The following is a 13,955-nucleotide window of genomic DNA, read 5'->3' as shown; positions in this document are numbered from 1 at the left end:
AAGTGAAGTCGGTCATTTCGTGTCCGACTCGTAGCGACCCCATGGACTGCAGCCCACCAAGTCTCCTCCGTCCATGAGATTGTAAGCCTCTAAAGCCCTCTCTACTGTTCCTCCGCCCACTGTCCTCCTGAAGCCCTGCCCACTGTCCTCCCGAAGCCCCGCCCACGGGCCCGCCCTTGGGCCCGCCCTCGATATAGCCCCGCCCCGCTCGGGAGGCCCCTCCCTATCCGCGAGGCCCCGCCCCCCGATCTAGCCCTGCCCCGTCAGGCCGCGCGGCCTCGCGGCCTTGCCTCACACCTCCTCGCAGCCCCTGCGCTCCTGCCGAGGCCCCACCCCTCCCCGGTCTAGCCCCGCCCCGTCAGGCCCCGCGGCCTCGGGGTCGCATCTCACACCTCCTCAAAGGCCCCGCGCTCCTGCCGAGGCCCCGCCCCCCGATCTAACCCCTCCCCGTGTCGAGGCCCCTCCCCCTCAGGCCCCGCCGCCTCGCAGTCGCACCTCACACCTCCTCGCAGCCCCGGCGCTCCCGCCGAGGCCCCGCCCCCCGATCTAGCACCGCCCCATCAGGCACCGCCCCGTCAGGCCCCGCGGCCTTGCGGGCGCACCTCACACCTCCTCGCAGCCCAGGCACTCCGGCTGAGGCCCCGCCCCATAACCCGCGGCCGCGCCGGTGCTGGCCTCTCCGGCGGAGTCCGCACACCCGGCGAGACTCGCGGCGACGCGAGGGCGACAGCAAGGCCTGAGGCCTGGGCCCCGGAGCCGAACCCCCAGCCCACACGAGGTAGGCCGGGCGCGCGGGCGTGGAGGGCACCTTGGTCGCTGAGGCCGCGCGGTGGGCGGGCCCGTGGGGCCCTGAGCCCCCGAGCCGCGAGTGTGCCGGGCCTGGGTTAACGGCTGCGGGCGAGGCCCGGGCGCCGCGCCGCCCTCCTCCACAGTGGGGTCGCTCCCCTCCCCGCGGCCTGGCGAGGACTGGGCGGGGGAGGGGAGCGTGACGGCTCCAGGCGCCGCCCCTTCGGCTAGGACTGTCGGCGACCCCGAGGCTCCGGGGTCCGGCCTGGGGAAGGCGGGGCGCGCGCGCCTCCTTGGGGCGAGCGGGGCCACCTGACAGGGAGGGGGGCTGCAGGGGGACAGCGAGCCCGTGGGGGACCCGCCCGCGTCTCTCCCAGTCAGACGCCGTCCTTGGAGAAGATGGAAGGCCAGGAGCGGCCGGCGCCCCCCGCCAGCCTGTTTGCGGACGGGCACCTGGTCCTGTGGACGCTGTGCTCGGTGCTGCTGCCCGTGTTCATCACCTTCTGGTGCAGCGTCCAGCGGTCGCGCCGGCAGCTGCACCGCAGGGACATCTTCCGCAAGAGCAAGCACGGCTGGCGCGACACGGACCTGTTCAGCCAGCCCACCTACTGCTGTGTGTGCGCGCAGCACATCCTGCAGGGCGCCTTCTGCGACTGCTGTGGGCTGCGCGTGGACGAGGGCTGCCTCAAGAAGGCCGACAAGCGCTTCCCCTGCAAGGAGATCATGCTCAAGAGTGACAGCAAGGCCGTGGACGCCATGCCCCACCACTGGATCCGGGGAAACGTCCCCCTGTGCAGTTACTGTGTGGTTTGCAAGCAACAGTGCGGCAACCAGCCCAAGCTCTGCGATTACAGGTATGGCTTCGGTGGGTCCTGATTGCCCCACAGTGCTTGGAGGGAGTCAAGCTTTTCAAAGAGTGGGTGTCAGCAGCCTGCACTGATCGCCACAAAAGACCTCACCTGCCCACTTGAAGGAAACAAGTTAATATATAGTTCTAGAATGGTAGAACGAGGCAGCTTTGCAGTAATTTATCGAGTGCTTCTGGCCCACACTCCTTAGCCAACCTGACCTTTTTGGGTAATAAAACTTGGCTCTTAACTTTCATCCAGAGGTCTCTAAGTGCTGCAGACTTTATGGCCAATGTATGTTATATTTTAACTTTTGTTAATTATTGATTAGCTCCATTTTGCATAAAGAAAAACGAAGTATGGACCAGTTAATTTTTCCCCAAAATTGCAAAACTGATTCATCTTGGGTTTTGTATTATGAATGTACAATGAAAACAAGTGTCATTCCAGGGCAGCACTTTAGTTATCTTTTTTTTAATATAGGTTTGGTGCTATAGTGCACACTCCGAAAGAACACTTAAAGGAATACTCCTTTTGCCAGATGGTCTTTCAGGACCTTTGGCATCTTAGCCAAGCGACTTTGATTAAGCCAAGAATATTTTAATAGCTTTTAAATACACATTTGTGTACTTAAATATCGTCTGAAAATAGGTGAAGCTGTTCTTTGCTCGTGTTAGACACTGGTAATAAAAGGGGATGCTTCTCTGCAGATTATCTGTGCTAATTCATTTTACATTTGAGAGAATTTGATAGAGAATTTTACTCAGTGGTAAAATAGAATTGGCCTCCAGAATTTCTAACCTCCAGTACAGTCTTGTCTCTGCCTTAAGTCTGGACATCTTCATTGTGTTGGATTTTGTTTCTGACAAGTTGAAAAGTCCCTAGCCATGTTTAAGAACAGAAATAGAAAACTGGCATGAGATTGCAGGTTACTTTTTTTGTTTGTATTTTGTTTTTAAAAGTCCTTTTTTTAAATTAGCATGAGCACAGTTATATCAACAATTATTTCTAACATCTTACACATCAGATTAAGACTTTAAAAATATGCTTTCAACAACTACAGTTTTATAACCATTTTTACTTGATATCTTTCAAATTTAGGTGTCCTTTTGGCCTCAGTGAGAGCTCAGTTACCAGTATCTTTTTAAAATTTTTTCATAATTCTCTTGCTAGTTAAACTTTAGTCTTAGAGAATTGGGATTGGTTTAAAAGAAGACATGAAGTAAGTATTATTTCCTTCCCTTCTTTTTGTCTGTGCAGAATTAGATTAAAATGATTTCTGTAAATATCTTAACTGCATTTCAGTTGCTCCTTAGCAAATAATCACAGTGCTCTGATTCTCCAATTAAGTGATCTTTCTAGAAATACATATCTGATGGGGTCTCTGTTTAAAACCCTCCCATAACCCCCATCACTTACAGTGATGGTCTTTGAGTATAAACTCCAGGTTCTTAACGTGGTATATAAGGTCCTTGTGCTCTCTGGACCGTGCCTGCCCTTTTAGTCTTCTCTACCACTGTCTGCATTAAGCTTTCTGCACCAGCAACATCAGGCTGGTTGTGGTTTCCTTTAAATACCAACTTTTCATATCACCCTTCTTTTCCTCAAGGCTGAAGTATCCTCCTCCTGGCTAGCTTCTTGGCATCCTTAATGACTATCTTGTGCCCTTTCCTCCAGGAATCCTTCCCTAATCTTCTCATCCTTGCCCCTAATTTTTCCTTTTTGATGATGACATAATATCCTGTGTATCAGTGGTTCTTGAAGTAAGGTCCCCAGACTAGCAGCATCAGTATCACTCAGAAACTTGTTAGAAATGCAAATTCAACACAGATTTAGATTAGCACACAGAATAAAAACCAGATATTTGCATCTAACACAAAATGAAATAAAAATATTTGCATTATTTGAGACATACTTAAACCAAAAAATTATTTGTTGTTTATCTACAATTCAGATTTAACTGAGCATCTTCTATTTTTCCTGGCGTTAGCCTCACCCCAGACCCACTGGATCAGAAACTTGGGCTGGGAGCCAATAATCTTTGCTTTAACAGTCCCTGCAGGGGATTCTAAAGTTTAAGAATTACTTCTGTATTTATGTACTTCTTAAACATGAGCCTCTGTCCTTAAAGACCTTCTTTTCCTCCTTAGCTTGTTCTCCGGGTTACTGAGCAGTCTCTTCCTAGCATGCTAAAACCCTTAACCCGTGGTAAAAATGGTTTCTTTACAATTTAGGAAATGTTTATTATTCCCAGAAGAAAAGAGCAGTGATCTGAAGTATTAATAGTATGTATTCTGCAATGCTCTGATTTATTTTAGCTGATCATTTTATGTAGGATTACAGTCTGCTGTGACCTTCTGCAGGAATGAGATATTTCAGATAAAGAAACTAAATATTTATAACCTTTAAACACAGACCAGACTGTCCTTCTTTGGATTTTATCCAGCCCTGGGGAGGGCTCCTTCTGTGACCGCCTCACATTCTTAGGAAGTCCAAGATTTCAAGTAAACCGTGAAGACTATTCAACTAGATAGAATTTCAAAGGGCCATGTGATAGCTGATTTTAAAACCTGCAACCCAGTTAAAAACTACAGAATAAGTGGCAAAGGACTTTTAATTTAGTCCCATTGTCATTATTTAGGTTTCACATATTAAGCATCTATTTTGTGCCAGGCACTGTGTTGGATCTATTTTTCCCTATAGCCTTCTTTCTTTCTTGTGTTTTCCTGCTTCCACCTCACCCATGGCAGAGTGTGTTTGCACCTCGTATCCTCTCATCTCTGGCCCCACGCTGCTTGTCTTTCTTCTCACCTCTCGTCTGACTAAAATAGGAAGTTGGGTTCTCTTTTTTAAGTATTCATTACGTTATTGAATAAAACTGTGTTCTGTCTCCTGTTAAGAAAACTTTTTGGTTTATATTATATTTTTATTTATAAAACACTTTTATTTATATCCTTTTCTTCACTACACCCCACCCCACATACATACCCACTGTGATTAATAATACAAAACTTCTGACTCTTAGAAGGCAATGTTGGCAACTTTAGGCTTTGATCTTAACTTTTTGATTTTATGTTCTATTGGTATGTGTTTATTCATTTCATTAATTATGTGAAACAATGAAAGATAACAAGTTGTCTTCTGGAGCAGAGGTGGGCAAACTTTTTCTGTAAAGAGCCAAGCTAAGTATTTCAGGCTTTGCAGAGCGTATAGTCTGTCATAAGTAATTCACTCTACCATCTGTCACAGTACAAAAGTAGCAAGAGACAGTACATAAATGAATGAGGATCTATATTCCAATAAAACATATTCCCCAAATTAGGAGGCAGATATGTTTGTAGTTTGAACCCCATTCTAACATGAATTTCTTAGGTGACCATCTCAGTTTCACATATAATTCTGTTGCCTCGTCCAGCATACTGAGAACTGGTACCTTTTGGTAAAGTTACTAACAGGCAACTTTAGAGAAACTAATAAGCAGTGTTGCCAGCAAGTGTTTTTTCTTCCCTTGTGAACTTTTTTTAATAAAGCAGTCATACTCCTGCACGAAAATACTCATAGGGTAATGTTCTATGTGTTCATAAGATGATGAACATGATTATGATTCATGATTATATTTACTTGTCAAAACTCAGAAAATGTACATATGTGTAGATTTCATCATATGTAAAATCAAAAGAAAACATCTAAACAGTGATATGCCTGCTTGCTGAGGTATTTAGGAGATATTCTAATGTCTGCAATTTACTTTTGTGCACCAAAAAAAAAAAGAGCCTTCCCAGGCAGCTCAGATGGTAAAGAATCCACCTGTAGTGCAGGAGACCCCGGGTTTGATCCCTGGGTTAGAAAGATCCCCTGGAGAAGGGAATGGCAACCCACTCCAGTATTCTTGCCTGGAGAATCCCATGGGCAGAGGAGCCTCACAGGCTACAGTCCATGGGTTTGCAGAGAGTCGGGCATGACTGAGTGGCTAAGCACACATGAAATGGATATATAGAAATGAAGCAAAGTAATTACAATAAGTTACTAATGCTGGAATATGGGTGGTGGGCTTACCTGTGTTGCTGTTAAAAAATTTTTTTTCTAATGCAAAACATTTGAAAAAGCAAGGAGACTACCCTTGTATTTTTGGAAATAGTTGCTGAAGTATTGAAAGGTGAAATTTCATAATGTCCAATTTTCTTTCCAAATGATACATCAAAATATGAGTTTATTTTGAAAGAAAGAAAGAAAATATGAGAGAAAAATGTTAATTAAGAATCAGAGCTAAGGGTTGGTTTAAAGGTATTCATTTTGCTATTCTTTTGACATCTGTGTAAGGGTTTAAAATTTTTCAAAATAGGGAAAGAATAAAGATCATAAACAATCACTCAAAAACATGACTGCTAAAACTAAAATATTAAAATATTGCTATTAATGTCTTATTTTCCTATCAGATTTGAAATCTAGATCAAGTAAAACACCAGTTACAAAATAGATAAAGAAAACAGGTCTCAATTTTGATTATGGTATTTCTCAGGAAAAATAGAGTGCTGCCTAAGGAGTGAGTATGTTGGCTTTACTTTAACAGAGCAAAGGCTGATAATAGCCATCGTCTTGGTTAAAACAGTCTTTTCTGAAATTTATGAGAATTTAGTGAATGATCAGTCGTGCTTGGACAAGTGCTCTTTGAGAGGAAAACAGTTAACTCTTCATATCACACTCTATACCAAAATAAACTCCAGATGGATTGAAGCAGGAATTGTTAGTTCATAGATAAGGTTCCAGGAAGCCTAACACTTTCATGAGATTCTCAGTGGAATCTGTAGCCCCAGAAGGTTAAGAAGCACTGGATTAAAGCTGAATTGTGAGGGGGAAAATAGCTATAGGTGAATATTTATCTAATTTGGAAAGGTAAAGGTCTTCAAAGCTTGAAAGCATTTAAATAAACCACAAAGGGAATATATATCTGTCTAGCAAAAAATAAACTTAAGTACATTAAATAGTAAATTTAAGAGAAAACTGAAATATTTGCAGGAACTATGACAGAAAAGAAGTTGATATCCTACATAACTAACAGTGCGTGCAGTTATTAAAACCTAGTAAAAGATAGGCTATGAATCAATTCACAAAACAAGGCAGAAAAATTATTCAGCTTCATCTAGTGATCAAAGATCTCCAAATTAAAACAACAAAGTACTTTTCCACTCATCAAATTATCAAGGAAAAGTGTTGAGCAAGTATTAAATATGATGGACACCTTTGTGTGCTGGTATCAAGCATTCTGGACACACATCTCAAGAAACTTAGGAAAACGCATGCCCTTTGATTCAGTAATTTGACTTCTAAAGATTCCAGGGAAATAATTTCATTTATGTTTAAGGTTGTGCATCAGGTTGTTTATACTTAGACAAACTATCTAAATTTTTTAGAGGGGGGAGGATTAAATGAATTATGTTATGTCCATGTGATGTGATATTATACATCTTTACAAGCTATGTTTTGAAAAAAAAAAAAAACTTAATGGCATAGGACAGAATTCATGATAACAATTTCGAGAAGTACCTCCAGACATATATACATTGTTACCCCTAACATGAAAAATAAATATATGAGGATTATAAAACTGAGATTAAATATATCAAAAAGTTAAGAGGAACTATCTCTAGATGACTTTTATGTCTTTCTATATTTTCTAAATTCTCAAGCATTACAGGCTTCCCTGGTGGCTCAGACAGGAAAGAATCTGCCTGCAATGCAGGAGACCTGGGTTTAATTGCTGGGTTGGGAAGATCTAGATTCTAGAATACCCACTTGCATGAAGTGCCTCCCATACCAGCAAATTTTATTCTGTCTTGAAAATTGATAGCTTGGTGGGCTACAGTCCACGGGGTCACAGAGTCAGACACGACTGAGCAACTTCATTTTCACTTTCACTTAAAATCAAAAATCCTCCACTGATATGGTGAATTACTGCTTAATTTGATTTGTGCTTTGTTGCAGATTACTAGTTTAATTTGGGCTTCCAGTGGCTCAGCGGTATAGAATCCACCTGCAATGCAGGAGATGTGGGTTCAGTCCCTGGGTCAGGAAGATCCTCTGGAGAAGGGGAATGGCTACCAACTAGAGTATTCTTACCTGGAGAATTCCATGGACAGAGGAATCTGGCAGGCTACAGACCATGGGGTCTCAAAGTGTCAGACACAACTGAGCGACTAACACTTTTACTTTCAAGCTAAGATCACCTAAAATACACTTTTAAAAATTTATTCAAGTAGTTTATGAATATATACTGATGTTTAAAACTCAAACAATACAAAAGAACATAGAGTAAAAAGTGAGTGTTCTTCTCATTCCTCAGTCCCACTTTTCTTCCCAGAGGAAACCGTTGTGAAATAATTCAGTGGGGTTTCCTTTCAGATTATTTTCAATAACAATACACTGGTTTAAAGTGTACAGTAGTACAGTAGGTGGAGGTAAAATACTTTGGCTACGTAAGCAATCAATTGTAATTTCTCAAGCTTAGGTTGAAAGCAAGTGTTAACAAAGTCTGGTGCAAGTTATTTTACATTTTCCCTCTAACAGATCAGGCAGATAATGATAATTTGAGCAGTAATTAGGATTCTTGAGTCAATAGCAGTAATTACTTGACAAAACTGAACATCCAACCGGAAAAAAACAGCCTTAAAATAGAAGTCCAAGAGAGTTGACCTTGGGGTGAAAGAGTTTGTATCCTCTTTTTTTTTTTTTTATTTAGTTACAGCTATTGTTTTCTGTTGGCCTGCTCTATCTGTACAGTCAGATCTGCCTTATCCGTGAGTGGATTAAATACTTAGTAGAATAATAATAGAAACCTAAGACCTTGGCCAGCACTATTCTCGTTTCATATGATTTAAACACAGAGACAAATTTGAACATAAATGTCTCTGCCTGTAATTTAGATGTAAACGTATAGATTTGTTTCATATTAACTGCCAATAAGAAATTGACTGTTTTGCTATCTTTGCTGAAGTGGTCACAGATGGTTATAAATCCGGAGGTTTTCAGACTGGACCTTGAAGAACTCTTCAAGTACTGGGGCCAGTTGGGTGTTTAAGCTGCAGGCCTTTAGGCCTAATGACCCTGTTCCAGCCAAAGCCCAAATACATAGTACACAGAACCATATTCTAGACCAGCTTTGCTTATGTGGATTACATCTACTGGTATTTACCGCCTTATAAATTAAAACTGAGAAATGGTTAAAATATTCACTTTAAAAATAATACTGGTAACAAAATATTTTGTGAAAATAGAGGAAAGTGACATCGTTTTAAATTTTTGGTACATTTCTTTGGTGTGGAAGTCAGCTAGAGGCTTGTATCTCTTTCTGCATTCAGTCCGTTGATTTGGCACATACCATAAAGCTTCCAGAAAATTCTACTGTATGCTTTTGATAGAAATGAAGGTGAAATAACATCTTGTATTACTATTAAAATGGTTTCAACCTCAGAGACACCCTGAAATGATCTTCCCCAGACCACACTTTAAGAACTACTGTTAAACAAGTTTATTCAAAGTTTATTGCTCTATTTTGCCTGTGTAGAAAGCAATTATAAATTTTTATTTGCCAGATTTTTTCATTGGTGATGAGATTACAATTTTTTTTTGACAAAAATGATTGGTTTGCAGATTAGTATGATTATGGTCTCCAGTTAATTATTATCTGTTTTTTTCCTTGCCTCAGGTGCGTTTGGTGTCAGAAAACAGTACATGATGAGTGTATGAAGAATAGCTTAAGGAATGAAAAGTGTGATTTTGGAGAATTCAAAAACCTCATCATTCCACCAAGTTATTTAACCTCCATTAATCATATGCGTAAAGACAAAAAAACAGATTATGAAATGGTAATCAGAGTTTATTTTTCTTTACATAATTGATTTCTACAAAGTTATTTAAGTCAGTGTGAAACACTGAGAACTGTGTGTGTGCAAAGAATCATTATGGTAAGCCATGATACCCTACCCACTTCCTAAAGATGTGCCAGGAACTTTGGCACTTGAGTTCCTTCAGGTCTAAGGAGAAATTGGGATGTGTTATATTTTGGGCTTCCCTTGTAGCTCAGTTGGTAAAGAATCTGCCTATAGTGCAGGAGACCTGGGTTCGATTCCCGGGTCAGGAAGATCCCCTGGAGAAGGAAATGGCAACCCACTCCAGTATTCTTGCCTGGAAAATTCCATGGACACAGGGGCCTGGACAACTTAGCGACTAAACCACCACCACCATATTGTGAAAGTGAAAGTGTTAGTCGCTCAGTGGTGTCTAGCTCTTTGTGATTCCATGGACTACCCTCCAGCCCTCCAGGAGCCCTCCAGGCTCCTCTGTCTGTGGGATTTTCCAGGGAAGAATACTGGAGCAGGTAGCCATAAGTCCCAGGAATCTGTATTTGTTTTAAGTTTTCAATGACTAATGAACAGCCAGGTTTGGGACTCATTATTGTCGGTAAAAAGAAAACAGATTTTCCCTCACACGTTGTTCTGAAGAATGTTTTCCTTTGGAACCTCATATAGGGTACCTGGAGACAAGAATTTATGTTGCACATTAGATCCTGCCACAAATAATAGTGAACATTCCCACAAGGGAAGTCCAAAATAGACATTTTAAAATTTTAAAGCATTATGTTTAATGTTATTGTGATACTTTTTAAAAAAAATACACTACCCCTTATGTCTCTGAATTCAGTCTGACATCATAGGAGACTGAGGATCACTAAGTAAAACCAGGGAACATCTTCATTAATATTTATACCCACAAGGAGAAGGGGAGAGGAAAGAAGTGGTTAGAGAAACATGAATTTAATTTGATTTAGGGCTTTGTGCAAATCTGGATTCTTGAATATATTTCTGAATACACCATTCAAAAAAATTAAAAAGCTTGAAAATTAGAGTACAGCCAGAAAAGCACAGTCAGGGTTTAGAGAGCAGAGAAGATCAATGTCCCTTCTATGAAGGGCTGAAATGTGTTGCTTGGGAGGCAAGACCAATAAATGATATAATGTTTCAAGTTATTGAACACAACAGTTATATGGAAGAACAAATGAGATTATTCCTTACTTCAGGAATCAAAAGTGGAAAGTTACTGAAAGATAGATTTTTTAACTCAATTTAAGTCAAAACTTTCTAGTAATTTGATTTAGCAGTGAAATTCCTTGTTAAGTGAGTTCCTTCTTACATGAGTACCCAAGTGTATACTGGATAACTTATCTAGAATAATGTAGAAGAAATTTATATTAATATATTAAGCAGAAATTAAATTAATTCATCTCTTTCCATTCTTAGAATTCTTTCATTTTTATATTGTACTGACTGGGATAGTTGATTTTTCTCTCAGCAGATTTATAGCACTGTTGTTAATAAGAAATTAAAAACTACTCACTGTCTTTGAGATATTAAGATCTTTTAATGCACATTAATTTTTTTAGCTAGCCTCTAAACTTGGAAAGCAATGGACTCCATTAATAATTCTGGCCAACTCTCGTAGTGGAACTAACATGGGAGAAGGATTGCTGGGAGAATTCAGGATCCTCCTAAATCCCGTCCAGGTAACCAAAGAGGAGACCTTTCTTTCTGTAGTTATCTTTTCATTTTTAGTTGTACATTTTTCCTAAATTGTAATGGTTGTTAATGCTTTAAGCCAGTAATCACCTGGTTATAGGGAAGAATAATAATTATGAAAATAGTATTGAGCCATCTGAATTTGTGGAGAAAGAGGGATTCTCATGGTGGGGATGTAAATGGTACAGCAACTTTAGCAACTACTTGGACAATCTCTTAAAAATTCAAACTTAAATTTCCCATACCACATAGCTCTTCTAGGAATCTACCCAACAGAAACGAAAACATATATCCCACAAATACTTTTATGCAGATTTTCATAGCAGCATTTTTCATGATAGCCCAAAAGTGAAAAGCCCATCAGTCAGTGGCTGGATAAAACAAAATGTGATGTACCCATATGAATGGAATATTCAGTGATAAAAAGGAATGCTAGTACATACATACTACAAATTAAATGAACCTCAAAACATGCTGAGTGAAGGAAGCACAATGCAGGGGATGAATACTGTATGATCCCTTTTATATGATCTGTTCAGAAAGGGTGAATCTATAGAGCCAGAGAGTAAATCAGCAATTGCCTAAGACTAGGGCTGGGAATGAGGAGTGTCTAATGGACAGTGACTAATGGGAAGCCTTACTGGGGCATCGAAAATGCTCTAAACTGAATAACGCACAGCTCACTAAGCTTCTCAAACGCATTTAATTGTTGACTTTAAATCAGTGAATTTCATTATATGTGAGTTATACCTCAATTTTAAAAGAATAAAAGGTTCACGCCATTGAGACTGAGATGACATGCTAGCAGCTTCTACTTTGAAAAACTAAACAACCCATTGTGCAGCAATCATTCTTTCCAATTTGTAATTTTCCTTTTCAACATTACACAACTTAAGAAAATATAAAAATAATTTTAAAAGGAAACAGAAAGGGAAGTTCCCTGGGAGTTCAATGGTTAGGACTTGGCATTTTCACTGCCATGGCCTGGGGTTCAATCCCTGGTTGAGGACCTAAGATCACACAAGCCTCACAGCAAGGCCAAAATAAATAAAATTTAAAAATAAAAAGAGAAAATCACCTGCAGTACCTCTACACAGATACATCAGTTGTTTTCATTTGTTCATGTTCTTTCCATGAATTGTGCATGCATTTATATATTGGCATTTCTTTAAAAGTAACCGGAGAAGGCAATGGCACCCCACTCTAGTATTCTTGCCTGGAAAATCCCATGGATGGAGGAGCCTGCTGGGCTACAGTCCATGGGGTCATGAAGAGTCGGACATGACTGAGCGACTTCACTTTCCCTTTTCACTTTCATGTATTGGAGAAGGAAATGGCAACCCACTCCAGTGTTCTTGCCTGGAGAATCCCAGGGACAGGGAGCCTGGTGGGCTGCCGTCTATGGGGTCGCACACGACTGACGTGACTTAGCAGTAGCAAGTTTGCATTTACCTAAAAGTATATTCTCCCATGTTGCAACCTGCTGCTGCTACTGCTGCTGCTAAGTCGCGTCAGTCGTGTCCGACTCATGTGCAACCCCGAGACGGCAGCCCACCAGGCTCCCCCGTCACTGGGATTCTCCAGGCAAGAATGCTGGAGTGGGTTGCCATTTCCTTCTCCAATGCGTGAAAGTGAATTCACTCAGTCGTGTCCAACTCTTCGCATCCCCATGGACTGCAGCCTACCAGGCTCCTCCATGGGATTTGAAAAACTAGACAACCAGGGATTGAACCCCAGGCCATGGCAGTGAAAATGCGAAGTCCTAACCATTGAACTCTCAGGGAACTTCCCTTTCTCTTTCCTTTTAAAATTATTTTTATATTTTCTTAAGTTGTGTAATGTTGAAAGAGAAAATTACAAATTGGAAAGAATGATTGCTGCACAATGGGTTGTTTAGTTTTTCAACTAAATCCTATCCATGGGATTTGCCAGGCAAGATTACTAGAGTGGGTTGCCTTTGCCTTCTCCAGTGTTGCAGCCTAGTCCTCATAATTATATATGTGATGACTAAGAAATCATCAAGTGGATGTATCCATATTTATATAGTCTCCTGCTGATGGCGGTCGAGTTTGTCTCTACAGTTGTATGATTATAAATAATGCTGCACTGAATATCTTTATACACAGTTTTTTCATCTTTTGAAATGTTTTCCTAGATCATTTATAGACTTATAGGTATTATGGATCCTTTCATCTTTATGTCATTTTACTCATATTGCAAAATTTTTTTACAGAAATGTGTACTAACTTGCATTAGTAATGAATTTTTTAAATCCCATATAGAATAGGAAGCACTGGTTAAAGGTGAACTTAGCACAGCCTGGTTTTATGTGAACATAAAGGTGGCAGTATTGTACAGTGGATAGAATACAGGATTAGATTTCTATGTCAGCACTTAATTATCAGAGGAAGCATGGGCAAGTTATTTAACCTTCCTTTGTCTCCATTTCCAGTAGAATGCTGTTTGCTCGTGCTTTTTAGGGGCAGAATTAGGGCTTCCCTGGTGGCTCACCTGGTAAAGAATCTGCCTGCCATATGGGAGACCTGGGTTCGATCCCTGGGTTGGGAAGATCCCCTGGAGAAGGTAAAGGCTACCCACTCCAGTATTCTGGTCTGGAGAATTCCATGGACTGTATAGTCCATGGGATCGCAAAGAGTCGGACACGACTGAGCGACTTGCACTCACTTCACTCAGGATGTGAGCCACAGTGACTATAGTCTGGTATACTGCCCAGCATAAAGATAAATGCCAG

General features: G+C 41.2%; 1 protein-coding gene across 2 annotated transcripts in view; it reads left to right on the top strand.

Annotated features, from left to right (window-relative positions):
• Positions 1-554: 554 nt before the first annotated feature.
• The window catches only part of DGKE (diacylglycerol kinase epsilon), a 29,628-nt gene continuing 16,227 nt past the window's right edge, over positions 555-13,955 (top strand). The window contains exons 1-4 of one of the 2 annotated variants that reach the window (XM_044939645.1): positions 555-778; positions 1,168-1,640; positions 9,337-9,496; positions 11,071-11,190. In XM_044939645.1, the coding sequence (XP_044795580.1) occupies positions 1,186-1,640; positions 9,337-9,496; positions 11,071-11,190 (735 nt within the window). In that variant the 5' untranslated portion in view covers positions 555-778; positions 1,168-1,185. Of the gene's footprint in view, positions 779-1,163; positions 1,641-9,336; positions 9,497-11,070; positions 11,191-13,955 lie in introns of both variants that reach the window. The other variant, XM_006076222.3, reaches the window with a different exon arrangement.

The sequence above is a fragment of the Bubalus bubalis genome, chromosome 3, assembly GCF_019923935.1.
Source record: "Bubalus bubalis isolate 160015118507 breed Murrah chromosome 3, NDDB_SH_1, whole genome shotgun sequence".
Classification (NCBI taxonomy): domain Eukaryota; kingdom Metazoa; phylum Chordata; class Mammalia; order Artiodactyla; family Bovidae; genus Bubalus; species Bubalus bubalis.
This window is presented reverse-complemented; position numbering and strand designations above follow the sequence as displayed.